The following is a 19,738-nucleotide window of genomic DNA, read 5'->3' on the forward strand; positions in this document are numbered from 1 at the left end:
GACAATTACAACTTTTTAATGGAAACAACAAAGTGAGACAAAACAGCAAAAGCCTTCTCCAGTCTCAATGCAGTAAAAGCATTGTAGTTTTCCCCTGCAGAAATAAGGCACCAGTCTGCCTTCTGGCACTGGTCATCAGTCACATACAGGGGGTACTTACCACCAGACAGGAGGGTGGATTTGCAGGCTTTGCTGTTTGTCTGACATCTGCTACACCAGTGCCTTGTTCTGCAAGTGCAGGAATGCCTCTGGTAAAGGACTACTGCATGCTTGAATAAGACATTCAGAGCTAATGAGGACAGCATTCAGCCCTTCTAAAGGATTAAACTGCTGGAAAAGAATATCTGTAAAATATTTCAGAATCTGCAACCCTTTGATGATTTTAAGTGTTCTTTGATTTTAGATGATAAACAAAAGGTACCTCTATTCTTGCCAGCACTTTAAAAATGGCCTGTCTCCAAGGTTTACTGGTTGAAATCATAGCCTTTGGCTATCAGAAAGCAAATAGAAATTGAGAAGAGAAAATTAATTATGAAATATTTATATCACACTCACACTTCACTCATACTTTCAGGAACAACAATTTGGGTTTCTGTTTTCTTAGATTTTCTTCCTCTGTAACTCATAGCTTTCAGCTTTGTGTTACTGCATTTAACAACCTCAATGCTTACATCACTTCCCAGCCTTCCCAGCCCTCCCAGCCCCATTTGAAAGATATTACTTTGTACTTACTTTTGTTTTTTTGGAATCTTGATATTTTCCGGTCTGTTTTTTTTGGTTATTTCCTTCCCATTCTTTAACCATTTGAATCTGAGCGCGGGATACTCTGAAGTGGTTTCACACCTTAGCACTAGCTTCTGACCCACAGCAGCCTCTTGGTTTTTCATTTCCTTCAATTTGAGGGGCACCGCTAAAGAAATAAAAGAATGTGGTTGTGATTAAGCCATCCTCAAAAGGGAAAACGCTTATTCAAGTTGAGCTAGGCAAACCATGGACAGTGAAACCCCAACCAGACTAGCAATGTTTGTGCAAAATCCCCTGAAAAACCAGGATGTGTGTCATCCTTAAAACATATGGGCACATTTAATGGCAGCCCACTTTCACGCTTTGGAGATCTCTATGACAGTCTTACAACTTGCAAGCCTCAGTGAGAACCAAAGTACTGGTTCTGAATACAGCATGGAGCACTAACAACATTATTTGATTGTGTGCACCTAGGCACAAGACAGCACACTGTAGCAGGCACCTCTGACTGGCAACACAGAAATGCAAAGGGAGGGTACCTTGCTAATTTCAAATGCTATGAGTTATGGGCTACCCAAAGGCTCCAGGTGCAACTGATCTGACAGGGAGTTACAAGCATAAATATAAGCTCTACAGCCTCCCTCATGTCAGGGAAAGGCTTTTGTTCCAGCCAAACATTACAACCCACATTATACACCTACCTCAAACCTCAGCTTGGCCATACCCTCTCCCTGAGGCAAAAGACAACAGGCTTGGAAGCCCATCAAAGAATCAATATCAATTAAGGGTATTTTGGACCCAGAAGGGGACACTGCATTGAAAAGGCTCAGCCAACACATTGTAGGGTTCCAGCTGATGCATCTCAATTTCTACCATGTCATAGCAATAACATTTCTTGTACTCTAAACCTCCAATCATTTCAGGCTGTCTAAGTTATAGACCTCTAAAATTCCACATGAGTACTGGTCTTTGAGCAGAGACTTCACAAGAAGATGCAGTCCCCTGTGAGATGCTACCCTTCATTTGACCCCATGCTTTAGCTGTAAATCAGCCACTGCTGTGCTTCAGTGCACAGGTAAAACACCTACACCTGACCTTGCTTCCCCTGAGGCTTAACATAACATCTTTACCACACAAGTGGAGAGGGCTAATATGGGGTACTGCAGCTGGTCAGCTGATGGGTGACAGCCTCTAAGTCCATCCTCACACAGCTGTGCCCTGCCTGAGCCTCCAGGGAGTCACTATGGCCGTGCAGTGCCTCCAGCTGCAGAGCATTTTGTTTCTTGAACAGCTGTAATATTGTCCAAATGGCCACTGTGGTCAAATAATTCTCCAAAACATGCAGACTAGGAGCACTCAAAGAGATACCAAAAGGTCTCTGACAGAGCCCTGTGCAATAAAATGTCCTAAGAAAGTGGACACTCTTGATTATGTTTTGGTATCTCCTTCTTGTATATTTGCGGAGACTAACTGACATCAGTTGCCCCAAATTGTTATTCCAATAAGACAAAAAACAAGTAGCACCATCATAACATAATTATGAGAAGCCTAAATAAAGGACTAATAGGTGTCCAATGCATGTCTAATAAGTGGGTGACTGTTGAAGGCAGCAGCATGGCCTGTCCCACATGTAAGGCAGGCTTTCTCACCACAGGAAAGCACAGGGAAACCTTTAATTTCCTGGAAACTGAGCCCAGAGAAGCATTAACAGTGGTGTTTGGGAAAAAGTGGTCTGCAGTGAGTGACCAAATGAGGTGATACCTACTGTGACACTAGCAAAAGACAGAAAATGGACAAGCCTTCTATAATTAAAAAACTCCTGATTAACAGGAAGGTGACAAATTTTTCCATGCACCTCTGCTTGTGTGGACAACAAGTTTCTGGCAGGAAGTGTTCTAGACATCTGCAAAATTTCTGAGAGTCTTCTCTAGGAATGGCATCCAAGGATGTTAAACACACAGGCTACGCAGTCAGTGCTCCACTGGTAAAGGCCCAGCATTTCATGACAAGAAAATCTTCTCATATGTTCATTTCCATTTTCTCCCACTGTCCTGAATAATTTTGGAAATTTCAGTGTGTTCTCAAAATGCTATGAAAACAACTTTTGATTTCAGAAAAACAAGTGCCCACACACCATCCTGAAACCAATATGTTTAAATACATACACTTTTATAAGTGTGTGTTGGTATATATATATATATGTACATATACATACATTTATATAAGAAGACATGAAGACATGTAAATATTGTCTGAATATAAAAGTTTAGGTTAATAATGTTTACAATTTCCAACAAAAACAATTAGCATTAAGTAAGAGCCTTACTACGGAGGCTTGTGCTAATAGTTTCATTCTGTCATTGAAGAGTTAAAGTTATAGTCTTTTGTCACTATGCAAGAAAAGGAGATGCAGAGGTTTGAAATACAAAGGCAATATTCCTTATTTTACCATGTTTCACTTGTTATAGTCCTAGTCTGTATCTTGAATAAATTAAAAGCATCACCACAATTTCAAGGATGAAAATTTTTGTGCTAAAGACTTCAACTAGTTATTGGCTGCTCTTTTAACATAGCAATGTGAAACTGGAAATAAAGAGAGATGCCATTTTGTTCCTAATTTTTATTTTAATTCAGTATTATCTGCTGAAAATGACTTGCAGATTTTTTCCTCCATCAGAGCTGTCAGTGAAAAAAAGAAAAGCGTTAAATTAATATGCTCAACTCTTGCCATAATTCAGGAGTTACCGGGAAACATAAAAGAGGATTTAATCAATGGCAGTGACCCTCACTAATTCACAGTAACTCGCTGTCCAAGCATGCAGGCTCTCCAGGGAAAACAGTAAAAGCTGTTCACAGACATGACAGAGAAGAAATTGTTTCTTGGGAGTTTTTTTATTCTTTTCATTTACACGGTGTTTGTTTCCTTTCAGTTGCAGTTTTGCAAAAGTTAATCAGACCTGCCAGGCATATGAGAAAGCTTGTGCTGATAAAACTACAGCACTGTACACTTGGATCAAGATCAGCTACAGCTTCCACTGTTGCAAGAGGTAGCTGAGTTTCATCACAGTCTGTGCCAATTCTATGGTGCTGGTAAGACAGGACCTTGTCTGCAGGGTAAAAATGCTTTTAGAAGAGACAAAAATGCTTATAATTATAACTAGACATGGCTCCTCCCCATACCACCCTCCCCTTGCCTCTTCACCCCTTCCCCCTTTGTCCCCTCAGTATCTCCTGCCAGCTTGGCTCCTTTTCTCTTCTCCTTGCTGTGCCTGTCATGCAGGACCGATCCTGCCGCTGGCGAGGTTTCTGCCCACCGTGTGAGACTGCTCATGGCAGGCAGGAACGAGGCAGGAAGGGCGACAGAAATGCTTTCTGCATTTCCTACATGTTGAAGTGCCATCAGGGACACAAGGACTCAGTCAAAATGAAAATGGAAGGGAGCCTCACAGCATTTCCTACAGGTCACTATTTGGGCAGTGCCTTTGTGAGCAGCTCTGGTTATGGCACCAGCAGAGCCCTTACACATGCCATCCATCACAGGATGACAAGGGAGCAAAGAAAACAGACAAATCCTGAAGAGAAACTGCATAAACTAAGTGTGGAAGTACCCAGAAAGAGGAGCTGCTTGAATGAAAGATCTGGTGGGGCATCTACTTTATCTGTATTCCTTGTGCCAAAATGCGGTAGGGCCTCACATTTAAGAGTCAATTAGACACACAGAAAGGCAACCAGGCTTCTCACACTACCCAGTCAGGATGTCTCTCTGTGACCCAAGGACCTCCCCTGCTTTGACAGACTTTCTAAGAAAGCAACAAGGGTGATAACAGCGAGAGAACACAAAGCAGTGGAGCAGTTGTGTCAGCAAAGCTGCACACAATTGGAAGGGTTTAACAGGCAAAAGCAAGCAAGGTGTTAGATCTTTCCTTATTAACATGGCTTGAATAGCTGTCATTTTGTTAGCAATTTTTTAAAGAAAGTCTTGTCTGCTGGCCTGCATGATATCATTGCAGATAAGAAACATGAATTTCCATATTCTCTCTGCAAAAGGCTCACTGATAATGTATGAGTGCAGATAACTTCTTCTCCCCAGACTTGTGAGTTTGGCAAAGAACATCAATCTCCTCACTTTCAGTGCTTGATTGTATAGTTAATCTGCATGGAAGCTCAACACATTGAACAAATTAAACAGGAAACCTGCAAAATATTATCACACAACCACACTCAGCTGAAATTCCATGAGTGGTTGTTTTTATTTCCCTGTCTTTTCTTTCTCTAGGAAGGCACAAAGACTTTTGAGAGCCTGAGCACAGGAATGTATTAGGCATGCTTGCCAGCAGACACATGTGCAGAGTTTGCTACAAAGAATTGTGACCAACAGCTTGGTGAGGGGTAATAGAAGCCACAGGAATAACACCCATTGCCTTGGCCTCAGACTTACTGCCTTTTTTCCTTTTCTTTTATTTTCTTTTTTAAATTTTTTGTCTGTATAATGCTCAAGGCAGGGAAGTAATGCAGGACAAATTACATTATTTCCAGAAGCATTCTCCCCTTGCATATGAGATTATAATCAAGGTCAGACTTACCAACAGCAGACCAGGTTTTCTAAACATATAAACTGCACTTTAAAATGTACACTGCTCCCACTTAGGCAAAAAAGCCTCCCTGCAAAGCCCCCAAAACCCTAACCAAACAAATAAACAAAATCACCAAGCCACACAACAATGAAAATCCACAAACAAGTCAACAATTAAAATCCACAAAAATTTGTGTTGCTTCTCTTGTTTTTAATCCTCCTATTATTCTGAATTTGAATTTGAATTCTGAACACTTTTCAAAATCTGACTATTTCCTGCAAGCATCTCTGCTGGAAGAGCCTCTGTGCAGATTACCTACATTTCAGGTCTGGTCTTGATATTTGAATACTTGTCTCTGCACAGACAGGAGCAAAAGGAAAAATGCAAACCTGACATTTATCTTGAACTACACATAAAACCAACATCCACAGAATATAATTCTGTCTAGTGATGTTAAAATGAAATTTTTACAGAAATTTTAGGTATTCCAAAGGCCAAAGTAAAGGTTGCCATTGCCAAAGCAATGGCTAGCAACATGGTCAGGAGCCAAGAAATAGAGCAATAGGGAGATACAGCACTACAGCCATGCTTTTTAAGCACTGAACAGCATGGAAGCAGCAAATGCCTCTATAAATCAGAGTAACTACTCCCAAAAGCCAGTCACAAAAAACAGCTGCTAATCTGATAACTAGGTTTAGGTATGATGGTACTGAACTCTCACATGGTCCTGTCAAAGTAATGCTGCACCAACAAACCCACAGATCTCTACCTAACATATTTCTTTATTTGGCATGAGATGCTTTCAAATGCATGCTGTGTCATGCCAGTGTTCATGGATATTTACCCCTAGCCATGAAACTGCTCTGTGAGCTTGCATTAATCTTCTGCGCATTCTCTCTGTCAGAAGCCCAGTAAACCCTGCCAATGAGAGTACCACGGGCCAATTCATAATATGGCCTCAGAAAGGCAGGATTTTCACCAGGACACTGAAAATGGGCTATGGAAGAAGTGCTATGCACATATAGTAGGTCTCACTCCTGCACCCCTTCCACTCAACAAGCAAAAAGCATCTCCAATAGAGTGAAAAATGGTTGGTAGTGACAAAGCAGCATGTCTAGAAGTGTTGTGTCCACGAGGAAAGCCTGAGAGCACCCATTTATTCAGTGTAACATGATAATGACAGGCTGTCCATTCTCCTGCAGACACTCAAGATATCAGTTTCTGAACTTAGGCCCCCTCAGAGACAGGGAACTGTGTTCAAAGCAAAATGTAGATTTCGCAAGGGAAGCTGGGTGTGAGCAACTGTCTAACCTAAAGATTATGATTTAAAGGTCAACATCTAATTTATTTACTGATGATCATATCTGTGGGAACACACTGACTGATTACATTAAATACCCTCTCCTCTGCTTCTCAGTGCTTCAGCTGACTCCAACTGGCTGCATCCCTGGTAAGCTTTGAAGATCCTGTTAGACACTGTCAATACAAAATCCTGATCACACAGACTGAAAATGTGTGACAGTGCAAAACAAATATAGCTGATATCCAAAAAAGTGATTCAGGGAAACCAGCTTGTAAAGTTGATGGAAGAATCTGAAGATCTATATTTTACATACCTAAGTGCATAAAAGAGGACACCAGAATCTTTACTTGAACACTAAAATTAAAGTAAACCAAAGCACAGAAGTACTGTGCAGGGTAAGTCCCATGGACTTCAAGGGGATTTGCAAGCACTCAGTAATTATTTTTTTTAAATTTTTTTTTTTCACATGAAGCCACTTTCAATTTAGGAGTTGAATTTCAGGATTGCAGGTTTTAAAAAAGTTTGACTCAGGTTGTGTGCCTTGAAGTGAGATGAAAGAAGAAAGGATGTGGCAGTTTGCCATACCATACATGTATTTCCTTCTCTTGTTTTCTCTCCAGTGTTGGAATGTTAAGCACTAATTTCTACATTTTCTTGAAAAAAGTCATTCAGTAACTCATCAAACAGAGGGCAGTGCAGCTGACAGAACCACGTAAAAGCAAAGTCTGCAACTACACTTTAACTTGTCTGGGTCTCAGCCTTCACTTTACAGCCAGAGCTGTATGGTTCAGCAGATCACTGGACTGAGGAGCATGAAAACTTGAACTATGGGTCTCAGCTGTGGTACTTGCGTAGCTACATTGGTGTGCCCTAAGATAATGTTGAGAAATAAAAACCCAAACAAATGGTATAAATTCAGAAGTTATTTCTCTCTATTAATGATGAAAATCCAGTTCTTTGGCAACTCCTTTCTTTTTCTCTCCTTTTGTTAGAATTTACTTTTTAAAATAGCTTCCTTAGAGCTTTAGCCTTTCAGGCTTCAGAGTCTCAAAAGTGCTGTGGCCATCTCCTCCTCTCCCTCTCACATTTCATAATCTCTGGTCTACTCCTGTTTTGACACCACCAGAAAGCACAGAGATTTTTATGTGTCAAATCCTGTAAGCTTTGCAAATCCTATGCACTGTATTATATTTTGTAACTCTTGTTTTTATCTCTGGCCTCCAGTTGTTCCTCCACCATTTCAGCATTTCTCCACCATGCTCTTTCTCTTCACACTGTTCTAGCAAAGCTGGGATTCTCACATGCAAAGGACCATGAGTCAGTGCTTTCTTCTGATCCTAGTCACAGAAGCCCATTTTTGCTTCTGGCTTACACTGTTCTCTTGGCTTTGTAGCATTTTCTGATTCTGCAATAGTTCCACTTCCCAGACCAAGTGTACCATGACTCAGCCAATAAATTGTCCAGTGCAGATCTACCCGTGGCAGGCTTTCACATGTCTAAAAATCCTCCTCCTCCCGAGGCTGTAGAAGTCTTAAGAGAATGAGTAACAATATACAACTAGCAATACCACCAGCATGCTTTTACATCCCTGGTCAAAGATATTTCTCATTGAGTATAGCACATTCTCCCTACTCCAACACTGAGAGCCCAATCATATATGTATAGGAGAAACAGTGCATAAAGCAGAATTTCAATAACGTCAGACAATGTTATGATCGCTGTATGCACATAAGCTTTCCCAGTATTAAAATAATTTTCCTTGTTGAACAAGAAAACCAGAAGGACCTGCTGTCCACAAGGATATCTTATTAAAAAATGAGAAAACACAGGGAGTAGAGTGCGCCATGACAGGTGAAATACAATGGAAATGGTGGTCAGAAGGCAATACCCAGAACATGGAATGAAGGTTACCTTAATATGTCACCACTAATCACCTGCTCCTGCATGGGTTCACACAGCTAGTCACTGCCACCACCAATAAAGACACATGAGTAATCTGAGTTTAGGGATATAACCACTGAAATGAATAATTAGCGTACAGGAAGAAACAAAATGGAATTCCCCATTGACTGACTCCTCAAAGATCAAAACAATCTCCCTCTCACAAAGTTCACAAAGAGGCCAACACTTTTCACAAATTAGATGAGAAAATGTCTGGATACCCCAAGACACAACTGCAAGTTTAGGAGGTACATTTGTCCGCTATTGCTCCTCTGCACAAAGAACCACTCATCCATGTTGAAATTTTAAGGTGGGAAGGTGGAAACCCTAAGCTGAAACCTGTCTGCTGACTTGCTTGACGTGAACAGAAAGAAAATCAAATAATATAAATGAATTTGGGAAAACCAAGATTAATTGGAGCATCAAAATGAAGAAGTTGCTGTTGCATTACTGGCTGCATAAAATATTTACAGCAGTGTGAAGAATTTTGAAACTTTCAAGACATTGATTTGCTAATGCACAAGTCAACACTGTGCATATGGTTCCTCATTCGCCACTTTCCATCTCCTCCTCTCATTTAAATTCTTTGTGGTCAGCTCTCCTAGCAATACTCCCTTTCTAGGATTTGTGTGGGTGTTCAGCACAGCCTGTAGAAAGATGTAGGCCTACAAAAACATCTGTGTACTAAAAGATTGTGCAGACTGGAAAGCAACAGCAGTTCTTCCACTGCAACCTCAAAGGTTTTATAATAATTTTCTTCTGCTGTTGATCACAGACAGAGCAAATGATGTGCCAGGCCCCATCCCATCTATGTAACAACTGAAAATTCAATGTCCCCTGCCCTCTACTCAATTTGAAATATGACTGCTTTTGTACCTGCATGCTAAAGGAAAAATCTCAAGGTCTGACAATTCCAGAAGTGACACACCCGAAGCAAAAGGACATGTTTTTCCCCAAGGACACAGCACAACTAGTCCAGGTCACTGAAGCTGACAAAGTGGCCATCACTCGGAGCATTGGAGCAGCCTGTTGGAAATTTTTTTTTTTTTTTAAATACCAGAAGGAGTGCAAAACCCTTTAGCCAATGAGACAGAAAGCCATTTGCAGCATTTCAGGAGTCAGGGAACTGGATACACCTGGGCATTGGAAAAAAATAATGAACTCAAACGCAGCTCAGCAAAAATTTAAACATGGCATTTAACATTATGGACTTGCACAGTAGGCAGAGAGACTTCATCATGTAGCCTTCAATATAATTTACTTCCAACATACTTGAACTCCAATTTATACTCTGCAGCTATGGCAAATCAGAAATGGAAACTGCAGTGAAAAGGAAGCATTTATGACCCAACTGTTTGAAAATGTACGTGTTATCTTCAGACAAATGAGAACTTGAACAAAATTCTTACAAATACTGCTAAATAGTTGCAATTTGGAACAGCTTGCAAAAATACATAATTGGAAATCTTCGCATTGGCTAAATTATTGTACAAGATCAGACATCCTTTTAAAGGCCAGCCTCCAAAAATCCATAACCACATGGTAAGTAAAGTGTGCAGATACATGCTGTGGTGCAGCAATCAGTGGAGGAGGGATTATGCACCTCTGAAATGGCTTTGGACTCTAGGCAAAAGTTAAAAAAATATATAGGGAAAAATTATATGGCTTTTTAAAGTATATTCCAGCACCAGTAGGTGCTGGAATTGAATAGTGGGAAATGTGTGTGAATGGTACGTACTGATCCAAACAGGAGTGGAATCTTCACACAAATACAGAAAAACTGTGACACAGATCTCCAGGCCATCAAGTCCAGCTGCAATGTGGCCCATGCTGCCAGTTCAACCTTTTGTCAAGATCTCTCAACGGCCTTAAAATCTGTGAGTACTTGTAGAAGCCTAAAGCATGCATCAAACATGTAGCACTCTAACTCTTGTGATGATGGCCACCAGTAGCTACTGTCAAGGAGGAATTACAGCTTTTACTGCAGAACAATGACATTCCTTATGTAGAAGCCACTGGTGAACCTTGTGGACCAACTCACGTATATGAAGGGTAGTAAGCAATGTGTATAATTTACCAAGCCTATTCCCCAGTCTGGAGTCTCCATCAGCAGAACAGCATTTATACGGTAAATTTTAGCTAAAAAGGAGTAGGAGAATAAATTCCACATAAATTCTGAACAGCCTGATTAGCAAAAAGAATAAAGACATGGTAAATCAAGTAAAACTCCCTTCCCCCACTACTTTTTTAAAACTTACAAGTGGTTTCTGTGTGTCACAGTTTTGGATAAAATCACACCCTGAAAATTGATTATATCAATTTTCCAGTATCCAGGCCTTTACTTACTATATGATAAGAACTGAAGGCCCAGCACAGAATTAAGGTAAAATTCAGGCCCTGTGAAAATAAAATGCTTTGTCATTGATTCGTTACAGCTAGACTTTCACCCTAGAAGAAGGAGAAATATGCTGCAGTTTTACTGAAGGAAAATATAGAAACCTTATCTATATCCAAATTTGCAGGGATCTAATTAAAACATAAATCAACTATATTTAAACCAATAGAAAGTCTCACTGTGAACACTTTTAAGCCAATTTAAAGCTGATCCATGACTAAAGTCACATTAAAATAATTCCTTAATAAATTAAGTTGAATCAATAAACTTCTGGATTAAATTAGTCTTAACAGGTCTTTCTAGAAGCAATGCTCTCTCTCCCTCAATAGCATTAAGAAATATGACTTTAATGACAATGACTTTTGCATGCCAACACTCTTATATGTATTCAGCATCCAGGGTAGAAAGACATCAATGTGATCATAAACTTCTGCACAAAAAGACTAATCAGAGAAATGTCCCAAACCTTTCTTAGCCTACATTTTGTTCCATTCTCAGGAAAAATAGCCTTGAGTACAATACAATCATTTTTCTACTACTGAGCTGGAGATTTTTGTATATCATCTTCTGTGGTTTATCTGTTCCATAAAATATCTACTAGAAGTTTCAGTTTGTCGTAATTTGTACCACAGGAAACTTTTCCTTTGCTGTTACTTCCTATCCAAGGCACCAACTTCAGTCATAAATCATGTGGACTGCATACACACAACATGCAGCATAAAATGTGCTTTTTCTTTGCTAAGAAATTACTGAAGAGCACTAACAGAACAACTGCAAACCAATCTGCAGCAAAGATGCTTTCACAGAGTCACACCAGACCTCAAACCAGCTCTGCACATGTTTGGACAGGTGAGCACCAAGGAAGGCAGCCATCTACACAATCCTTACTATATTAACAGAATAGAAAATCTCACACAAAAGTGCCCTGAGACAACTGCTCAGGAAAAAGTTCAAGTCAGGAAAAACAAGAATGTTCTCACCCGGTGGTGTTGGTGTCATGCTACAGCAGCCTGGCAGGTGGCTTATCTATTTTGGAGAACCAAAAATAAAATAAATTATCCAGCCTCATCACATGGGGCCCCTGTACCTCTCTGAAGCTATATGAAGTAAATAACTTCAAAATCTGTTAGAGGAGGGGCTGATCCATATCAGACACAGGAAGGATGGTTCCCTAAGCTAGATGAGACCAAGAATGAAAACAGGTTCAATTCTCTCTTAGGGACTATCTGCATAGTGTTAAAACTAGTTCTTACATAGTGCCAGTATCTTCTTTTTTTAACTAATTTTTTTAAAAAAGGACAAAATAAAAAAGGAGAAAAAGAGAAAAAGGAAAAAGAGGAAAAAGAGAAAAAGAGGAAAAAGAGAAAAAGAGAAAAAAGAGGAAAAATGAAAAAGAATAAATGAAAAAGGGAAAAAGGAAAAAGGACAGGAAAAAAAGAAAAGAGAAAAAAGAGAAAAAAGAGGAAAAATGAAAAAGAATAAATGAAAAAGGGAAAAAGGAAAAAGGACAGGAAAAAAAGAAAAGAGAAAAAAGAGAAAAAAGAAAAATAAAAGAAAAAAGCAGAAAAACCACAATTCCCCAGGCAATGAACCAACAAACCCCCAAAAACAAAACAAAAAATCCCCCACAGACCAGTCTTTCATAAACCAAACAAAACCACATTATCCTAAAATGATGGTATCATGTCAAATTACAATCTAGATTTTCACTGGGAATAGCACACAACAGGCAGAATGCATAACTTTCTCCCCAACTGTGCTGAACTCTAAGGGGGTTGCCAGTCATCTCTTTTGTCCACATTTTCTAGAGGACATGAGAACGAAACTCATATTACACAAAAAAAAAAAAAAAAAAAAAAAAAAAAAAAAAAAAAAAAAAAAAAAAAAATCAGAGATAAAACCTTGATCCTAAAAGGATTTAGAAAAACAGGGTTTTATGAGTGAAACTATGCAATCCCAGCAGGAGTACTACCAGGTGTATTAAGTTTCCTGTAAGACTCAGTCCTGCAAGGTGACATGACAACAGATAACAGGGTTGTCTCACAAGAAACCCAGTGGCAGGTAGGATTCACTTCTTGCTACTGTGCAAAACTGAGTCTGCTTTTTACCAAAAAAATGCATGCACACAATCTTTTCTACAGGTTGTTTTGGTTTTGTTGTTTTTTTTTGTGGGGTTTTGTTTTGTTTTGTTTTGTTTTTTGTTTGGTTGGGTTTTTTTGTAATTTTTTTTAACATCTGGCTATTCTCTCATAGATTGTTCCACTGTACATGAAGCAACATGCACATCTCTGCTTAAAAATGCTCATTTATTCTCTTTCCTCATGAGTAGAGTCCATAAAGCAGACCATAGAGCAGTCCATAGAGCAGACCTCTTTTGGGTCTCACACACTCTTGTGCTTGGATATCACAACAGCCAATAAAACATCCTCATTAATTATAGTCCAGGACCCTACTGACACACTGGAGGGAAGATATAACCCTGGGGAGATGCAGCAACACATGCGCTGAAAAGTCCTGTGATAAACAGACAAAGAAGTGATACACCAAAAGCACTTTCTGATGGACTAGAACCTGATTCCAGACATGTCCAAATGTCCATTTCAGTATTTCCTTCTGAAAAATTTGTCCCACACTGCTAAGTACATAATAATGAAAGCTATGACAATGACAGCCATAAAAGATTGATGGAAGAAGCCAAGGAAGAATCACAATAGTATCAGAAAACAATGTTCAGAAAAAAAGAACATAAAGGACAAGTTCACTGCATCTGCTGAAATTTAATATCCTGAGTCCCCCTTCTGGCTGCAAAGGGAATTCTGTGTAGGAAGTAACCAAGCCAGACACCATTACTGTTAGGGGAAATGGAAAAAATTAATAGAGCAAAATACTTTGTAGATGATAAGCATTCTGTTTTCAGAGTATTAACTGATTTCAAATCTGTATCTGGCTACTTAAAGATGTCATAAAACCCAATGGCTGAAAAGCATTAAAAAAACCCAACAGAATAATTACACCGAAAGTTTTTTCCATTTTAATCACTGTTTCTGGAAAGAATTTAAGGAATGCTATGGACTTTGCAAGACATTATTTCCAGGTCTTATCTTTTTACATACTGCTTATTCCACGAGCTTCATAAATTTGCAGTAGTAAATGAACAGATCAAGGATTGAGGAAAAGCAGCATCAAAGTAGTGTTTTCCTGAAGCCTATAGAACAATCAAGCTATTTGCAATGGAGGAAGAGGAAGTGAGCACACACTGTGTTCAGGGATTATCAACAACAACTCTGACATGAGTTGAGAGAGAGTAAAGGAGGATCTAAATCCAGCAAATCACCAACAAAGTCATCATCTCATCTGGCAGTGCAAGGCACCTCCATCTGCAGCCTCTGCAGACCTATCCAGGGTAGACTGAACACGCAGCAAACATGGAATACAATCAGGGAAGCCAAGACTTCCATACTAAGAAATGCAAATAGCTCCAGGGCCAGGTACCTACTCACAATATTTTCATCCTAGCCTTTCTCAGTAGATTAAAAAAAAAAAAAAAGAAAGTTGTTAATTTAATTCTTTAATACTGTCAGTGCGCAGGAGATGGCATTGGTTTTGATTGTACTGAGATGTTTGACAGCTGTTTATCCCCATGGCTTGTTTCCCCAGTCAAAGCATTCTTTAAGTAATCAGAGGAAGCACTGAATTTAAACAACAGGTTTTAACCATCTTTTTAGTTTCTTATATATTATTCTTTCCCCAGAAAGAAGAAAAAAAAAAAAAGGAGAAAGTTTGTCACTGGTTTCTAACTCATATGACACCCTTATTTGTAATTAAGCATAGCTCTTAATTTCAATTGGATAACTCAGTTTTCCAAGTTCTGAGGATACTCTATTTCAACAAGAACAATATAAATTCTTACATTTTTTTTTTATTTTAGGCTAGAAAATGATGTGTTATCTGATGTATTACTTATCTTACTAATTATTCTGCAGAGCGATAGATCAAAATCTAGAAAAAGACAAGGACTTGGCATTAGCTGAATCTACCAGACCCCTGAGAGAGGAGAAAAGCAGAAATTTTATTAAAACATGTTTTGAATTCAGACTCAACAGGATCACTAAACAAGTAAGTACCAGGAGTAACTTTATGAGTCACATTTGAGTAAATGGTCATCATATCCCGAAAAAAGTCACCTCAGTTTTAGGCATAGATTGAAAAAGAAAAATACATTTTTTCCCTTGTTTTAACTCTTTCTTGGCAATGTCACTGTGACTTGGTCATCACATTGAATCAGACAAAAGACACTGAAAAGACTTTTCTGCAATCAGCCAAACAGATAAGCCTAACAATCGAAAAAGATCTCAGGCAAATAACATTTCTACACAATTGGCTGTCTGCGTGGGGAAGCTAGTTAGTAGGATGGGATGTGAATTCACAGAACTCTGGTCATTTTACACTCAGCCACCTCAAGCATTGAATTCATATTGACTGACCAGGCTTAACTGCATTTTAAACTGGAGTGTCATGTTAGAAACCACTGACATGAACAGTCCTTCACCCACAACACTGAGTCCAAGTGAATCAGAGAAAGGTACGGAGAGTTCTTCACATCATCGTGCAGGCACTCTGCCTAGCAAAATGCTTGTACTGCACCCCTTCTTATGAGGTGTGATGTGAAATACTGTAAAACTGGATGTCTAGGCAGGGAGTTGTCCATCAGGGCTAACATTCAAGAAAATCATTCTAAGGCAGGCATGTGGGATGTGGGAGGACAATAAAGCTCAGAAAGAAAAGGCATTGCCCTTAATAGAAGTCACAGTAGACTTTTGATGGAATAGCTGCACAGGGACTGTTTGGAGTAGGAACAGAAAATAAGGGAGAAAAATGCAACACAACCTCAAAATCAGCATAGTTTTCTCCCCAAGCCCCAAGATTCATTTGTATGCAGACCCAAACCCCATATCCAGACATGACAAATGCTGTGTAATGTGACTACTCCTCTCTCCCACATATCCCAGGCATCCTGGACAAAACAGCACAGCACTGCATCTGGGTGAGGACTCAATTTCTGGCCATTTTGCTTGCAAACTGTTACCTGATCTTCAGCAATGTTTTTGCACAACCTATCTTAAAGCACTCCTCTGCCATGCATCTCAGTACACCCTGTGGTGAGGGTGTCACAAGTCCTTTGACTTGGTGAGGCACTCTGGTGAGGGTAAACAAGTCCTTTTGTACCCCAAGTGACCACAAGATGCACGAATGTGGCCGGTGCAGACTGGTGGATATAGAAACAAGGGCGGGCAGGGGACATGTGTGAGGAACTATTAAGGATTTACTGAAGGTGTGCATTTTTCTTGGATTAGTTAAATCCAATAAAACATTGAAGTGAAAATGACTCTTCCAAATTTGTGTGGCTCTGGTATAATTCACTCAAAATGATTAATCTCTAAAAAGGAGCCTCCACTCCCAGCCTTCCCACAATTGAACTCATTCACTTTAAATGTTAATATTGAGTGCCTTGCCTGGACCCTCTGTAGGACTGATCACCTGGAGGGTCTGTGCCAAGCAACCATTTGGCCACAAACTCACAGTTTAGCTGACTAATTTACTCTTATAGACAAGTGAGTTTTGGCATGAAAACCTGATCAGCTAAATCCTATCCCTCTCTTAAATGCTTATTCAAAGTTCTGCTGCGGCCCATGACATAACTCAAGGGTTCTGGCTCCCAGCTCCAAAATAATTAGTCTGGGGAAATTAAACAGCGCTCTCTGCACACCTGTGGCTGGCAGTGCTCCCCTGCCTGACAGCGGTGCCTCTCCCCCACCAACGCACGCCGGCTGTGAGCGCGGCTCCCAGCGCTGCCGTGCCCAGGGTGCAGCCTCACAGAAACCCGTCAGGGAGAGCCGTGCTGTTCCTCATGAAGCCGAATGGAACCACTGGTTTGGCAAAGAAGCTGCTCATGAGGGTCTCTGCTTAGAAGATTTATATTTTAAACAGGCAACAGCTAATATCAAGGGGGAACAGATACATTACCAGCAAGTCATTTCCAAGCAGCTAATAACTGTTTCCCTACCCACCAGATCCTAGGATGCATTTTCAGGTTTAAACATAACATATACATTGTAAATAGCGGAAACATCTGGGGTTTATTATAACACCACTTTGCTAGCCTTGGGCATTGTACAACTCCCGCAGGCCACGGTTCACCCTTGACCTGCCAAAGACGATTACTGTACTCAGGCAACTTCCCCTGCTCCACAGCTGCTTGCCTTCCCCTCCCCTCCCCTCTGTCAATACTCACTACTACTACCATTACAGCTACCATCCTAGAACAGCCAGTCAGAAACTTGGGTTGCCATGGTCACTGCATGGCAACAGTGTGGCTAAGCAGGGAAAGATGATGAGGGTTGTCACGGTGGTCACTTTGCTGGCTAGCCCCAGGGAAGTAGGGCTGCCCAACACCATCTGCATTGACAGCCTTTTTCTTCCCCCTGCAAGGCCACCTTCCTTCTCTGTTCCACTCATTCCACCCTTGTTGTGGGTCAGTCACGTCTCAGTTTACCCCCTTTACCAACTTTCAGCCTCTCACTGAGCCAAAAATGACCATGTGCTTCACCCCTAATCTTCCTCCAGCCTTATCTCCCAGACACATTGTGTTCCCCAAGTTCTCTGCTCTCGCTCTCCTCCCTCCATTTTTAGGTCTCCACCGAGGACCTCTCTATTCACTCATTTCCCCACTGCTCAATGTCCAGCCCCATAAATCCCAGTCCTGTCCCTACTTTTCTAACAATTCACGTGTCCCTTTGAACATGGTCGCAACCTGACTTCTCCCAGGGTAACATCTCGTGTAATACCACAGCAACACTGCAGGCTGGGCATCTGTTTTCTCCTGGCTAGGGCTGGAAACTTTTCCTGGGCTCATCAGCAAAGGGAAGGCATTTTAGGGCCATTGGTGCAAGGACAGATTGCAAAACTTTTGCTGAACTAATGCAAAGTGTGAATCTAAAGTACTTCCATTACACTTAGGTAAGGACACACCTTCAGAAAAAAAGTGATCTTAATTCTCTCTGGTTTATAGCTAAAAATAATAAAAAAACACAAGTGATGATCCAATTACACAAGTGTGACTTAACGTACACACTTTAAAGCTAATTTGGATGAGCTTTCCATGTGTCCCTGTATAAGCAGACCACTGACCACAGACTCTTGCCTTCCAAGCTGTTTTTGCCTACATTTGATTCTCCCTGATGAACGCCTGAACAAGAGGGCAGAGGAGCAGCACTCAGTGGTTCTGTTCAGAAACACAGCAGAAATACAGCCTCTGTTCTAGAAGCACTGTTTGCTGCAGAGGAGACCCAGCAGCTTCCCAGCCAAGCCATGACCAGTTGCACCACCGTTTGCAGCTCACAGCAGAGTAATGCCCTTTCACAGGAACCTTCTGCTACAAGAAGCCTCCCTGAGAGGTAGCAACCATTTCAGCAACAGTACATACATTTCCAGAGTGCTACAAAGGTTCTGTGCCATCTCATCTTGATTTAAGCCTACTGACTGATGCTATATCCATCCTGGCCCTGAGAGTCACTAGAGCATTTCCTCTCGCCCTTTTCTGCAACACAGAGGTAAATTTATGAAAACAAGCATCAGAAGTGTATTAGCTTTTTAAGGTTTTGTTACTCAGTAGTCTGGTAAAATCCTATTTCTTAGGAAAAAAATTATATGTAGCATTGTCTCATTATTTATTTCTTAATTTGTTAAGTTCAATCTACTGATCAATTTAAACACCATCCTAGAATTATGCTGTAGTAAAACAAATGCACATTTAGAGAATAAATGGAATTTATTATCTTCTGGAATAAAAGGCCTTACTAAATGACGTATTTAAATATAACTCCTCAATCCCTCTCTGAAGAAGCACCTGGTAATTCACTTTTTGGATCAAATTGCAACTCCACAAAAACTTTATGACCTCATATGGTCTTTCCACCCCCACATTCCTACATAGAAACATTATATACAGCATGCTCCAGGCAAGAACTGAGTTAGAAATGTGGATGGTGGTTCTGGGGAAAGAGATATAGCAGACACAGGACAGAAGCAGAGCACTGAGAACATGATAAACAGACAACTACTTAAGGAAGGTGCCCTGAGATGCTGGTAGAGTCACTCCTGGTCAAGTGTATATCCTCCCCTCTAGTTTGAAAAACCCTCCACACCCAATAATTTCCCTTGGCAAGCAGGCCCATATGCCCATTCTTCATTTCATCCTCAATCATATTTTGCCATACACAAAAATGACCATTCTGATCAAAAAGCTAGATTAGCCAAGTACTCCACCTTCAGCTACAGCTGATTATGGGTGACAGGAGAAAAAAAGTAACCAGCAATCATTGGCTGTGATGCTCTTGGACAGAGTAAAGCCCTACAGGTCAGCAAGCTGCAGCGGAAGCAGGGGAGATACTTGGGGGCTTTTTTGGTATGATGCAGATTCAAAAGCAGCCTCTTGCTCCTCTGGTGGGGCTTGGAGGTGGACAGAAACCTCAACAGGCTCCTAGGCAGGACCTGGGTCTGGTGTTGTGGGTCTGTCCACTGTCATCCCGTGATGACAACCCTTGAGCAGTCTTACTGGACAGACATGTGCCCTGCTGATGGTCAGGAGAAGATGTGCAAACACCGTGAGGGTAATCCTGTCTTGTGCTTTTTATCTTATCTACTCCCCAGTGCAGAGACAGCAGTCACCATGGTTTTCTGCATGGAAATAGCCCCACAAATTTCAGTTCTAAATACCTCAAG

General features: G+C 40.6%; 1 protein-coding gene across 8 annotated transcripts in view; it reads right to left on the reverse strand.

The window, feature by feature from the left end:
- NRG1 (neuregulin 1) overlaps positions 1–19,738 on the reverse strand; it is a 283,305-nt gene that overhangs the window by 143,737 nt on the left and 119,830 nt on the right. For 7 of the 8 annotated variants that reach the window (XM_039724163.1, XM_039724160.1, XM_039724159.1 and 4 more), the window contains exon 2: positions 733–910. In XM_039724163.1, coding sequence (XP_039580097.1) covers positions 733–887 — 155 coding nt within the window. In that variant the 5' untranslated portion in view covers positions 888–910. Of the gene's footprint in view, positions 1–732; positions 911–1,445; positions 1,730–19,738 lie in introns of those variants that run through there. The other variant, XM_039724162.1, reaches the window with a different exon arrangement.

Source organism: Passer montanus, unplaced genomic scaffold (genome assembly GCF_014805655.1).
Source record: "Passer montanus isolate IOZ18808 unplaced genomic scaffold, ASM1480565v1 scaffold52, whole genome shotgun sequence".
Classification (NCBI taxonomy): domain Eukaryota; kingdom Metazoa; phylum Chordata; class Aves; order Passeriformes; family Passeridae; genus Passer; species Passer montanus.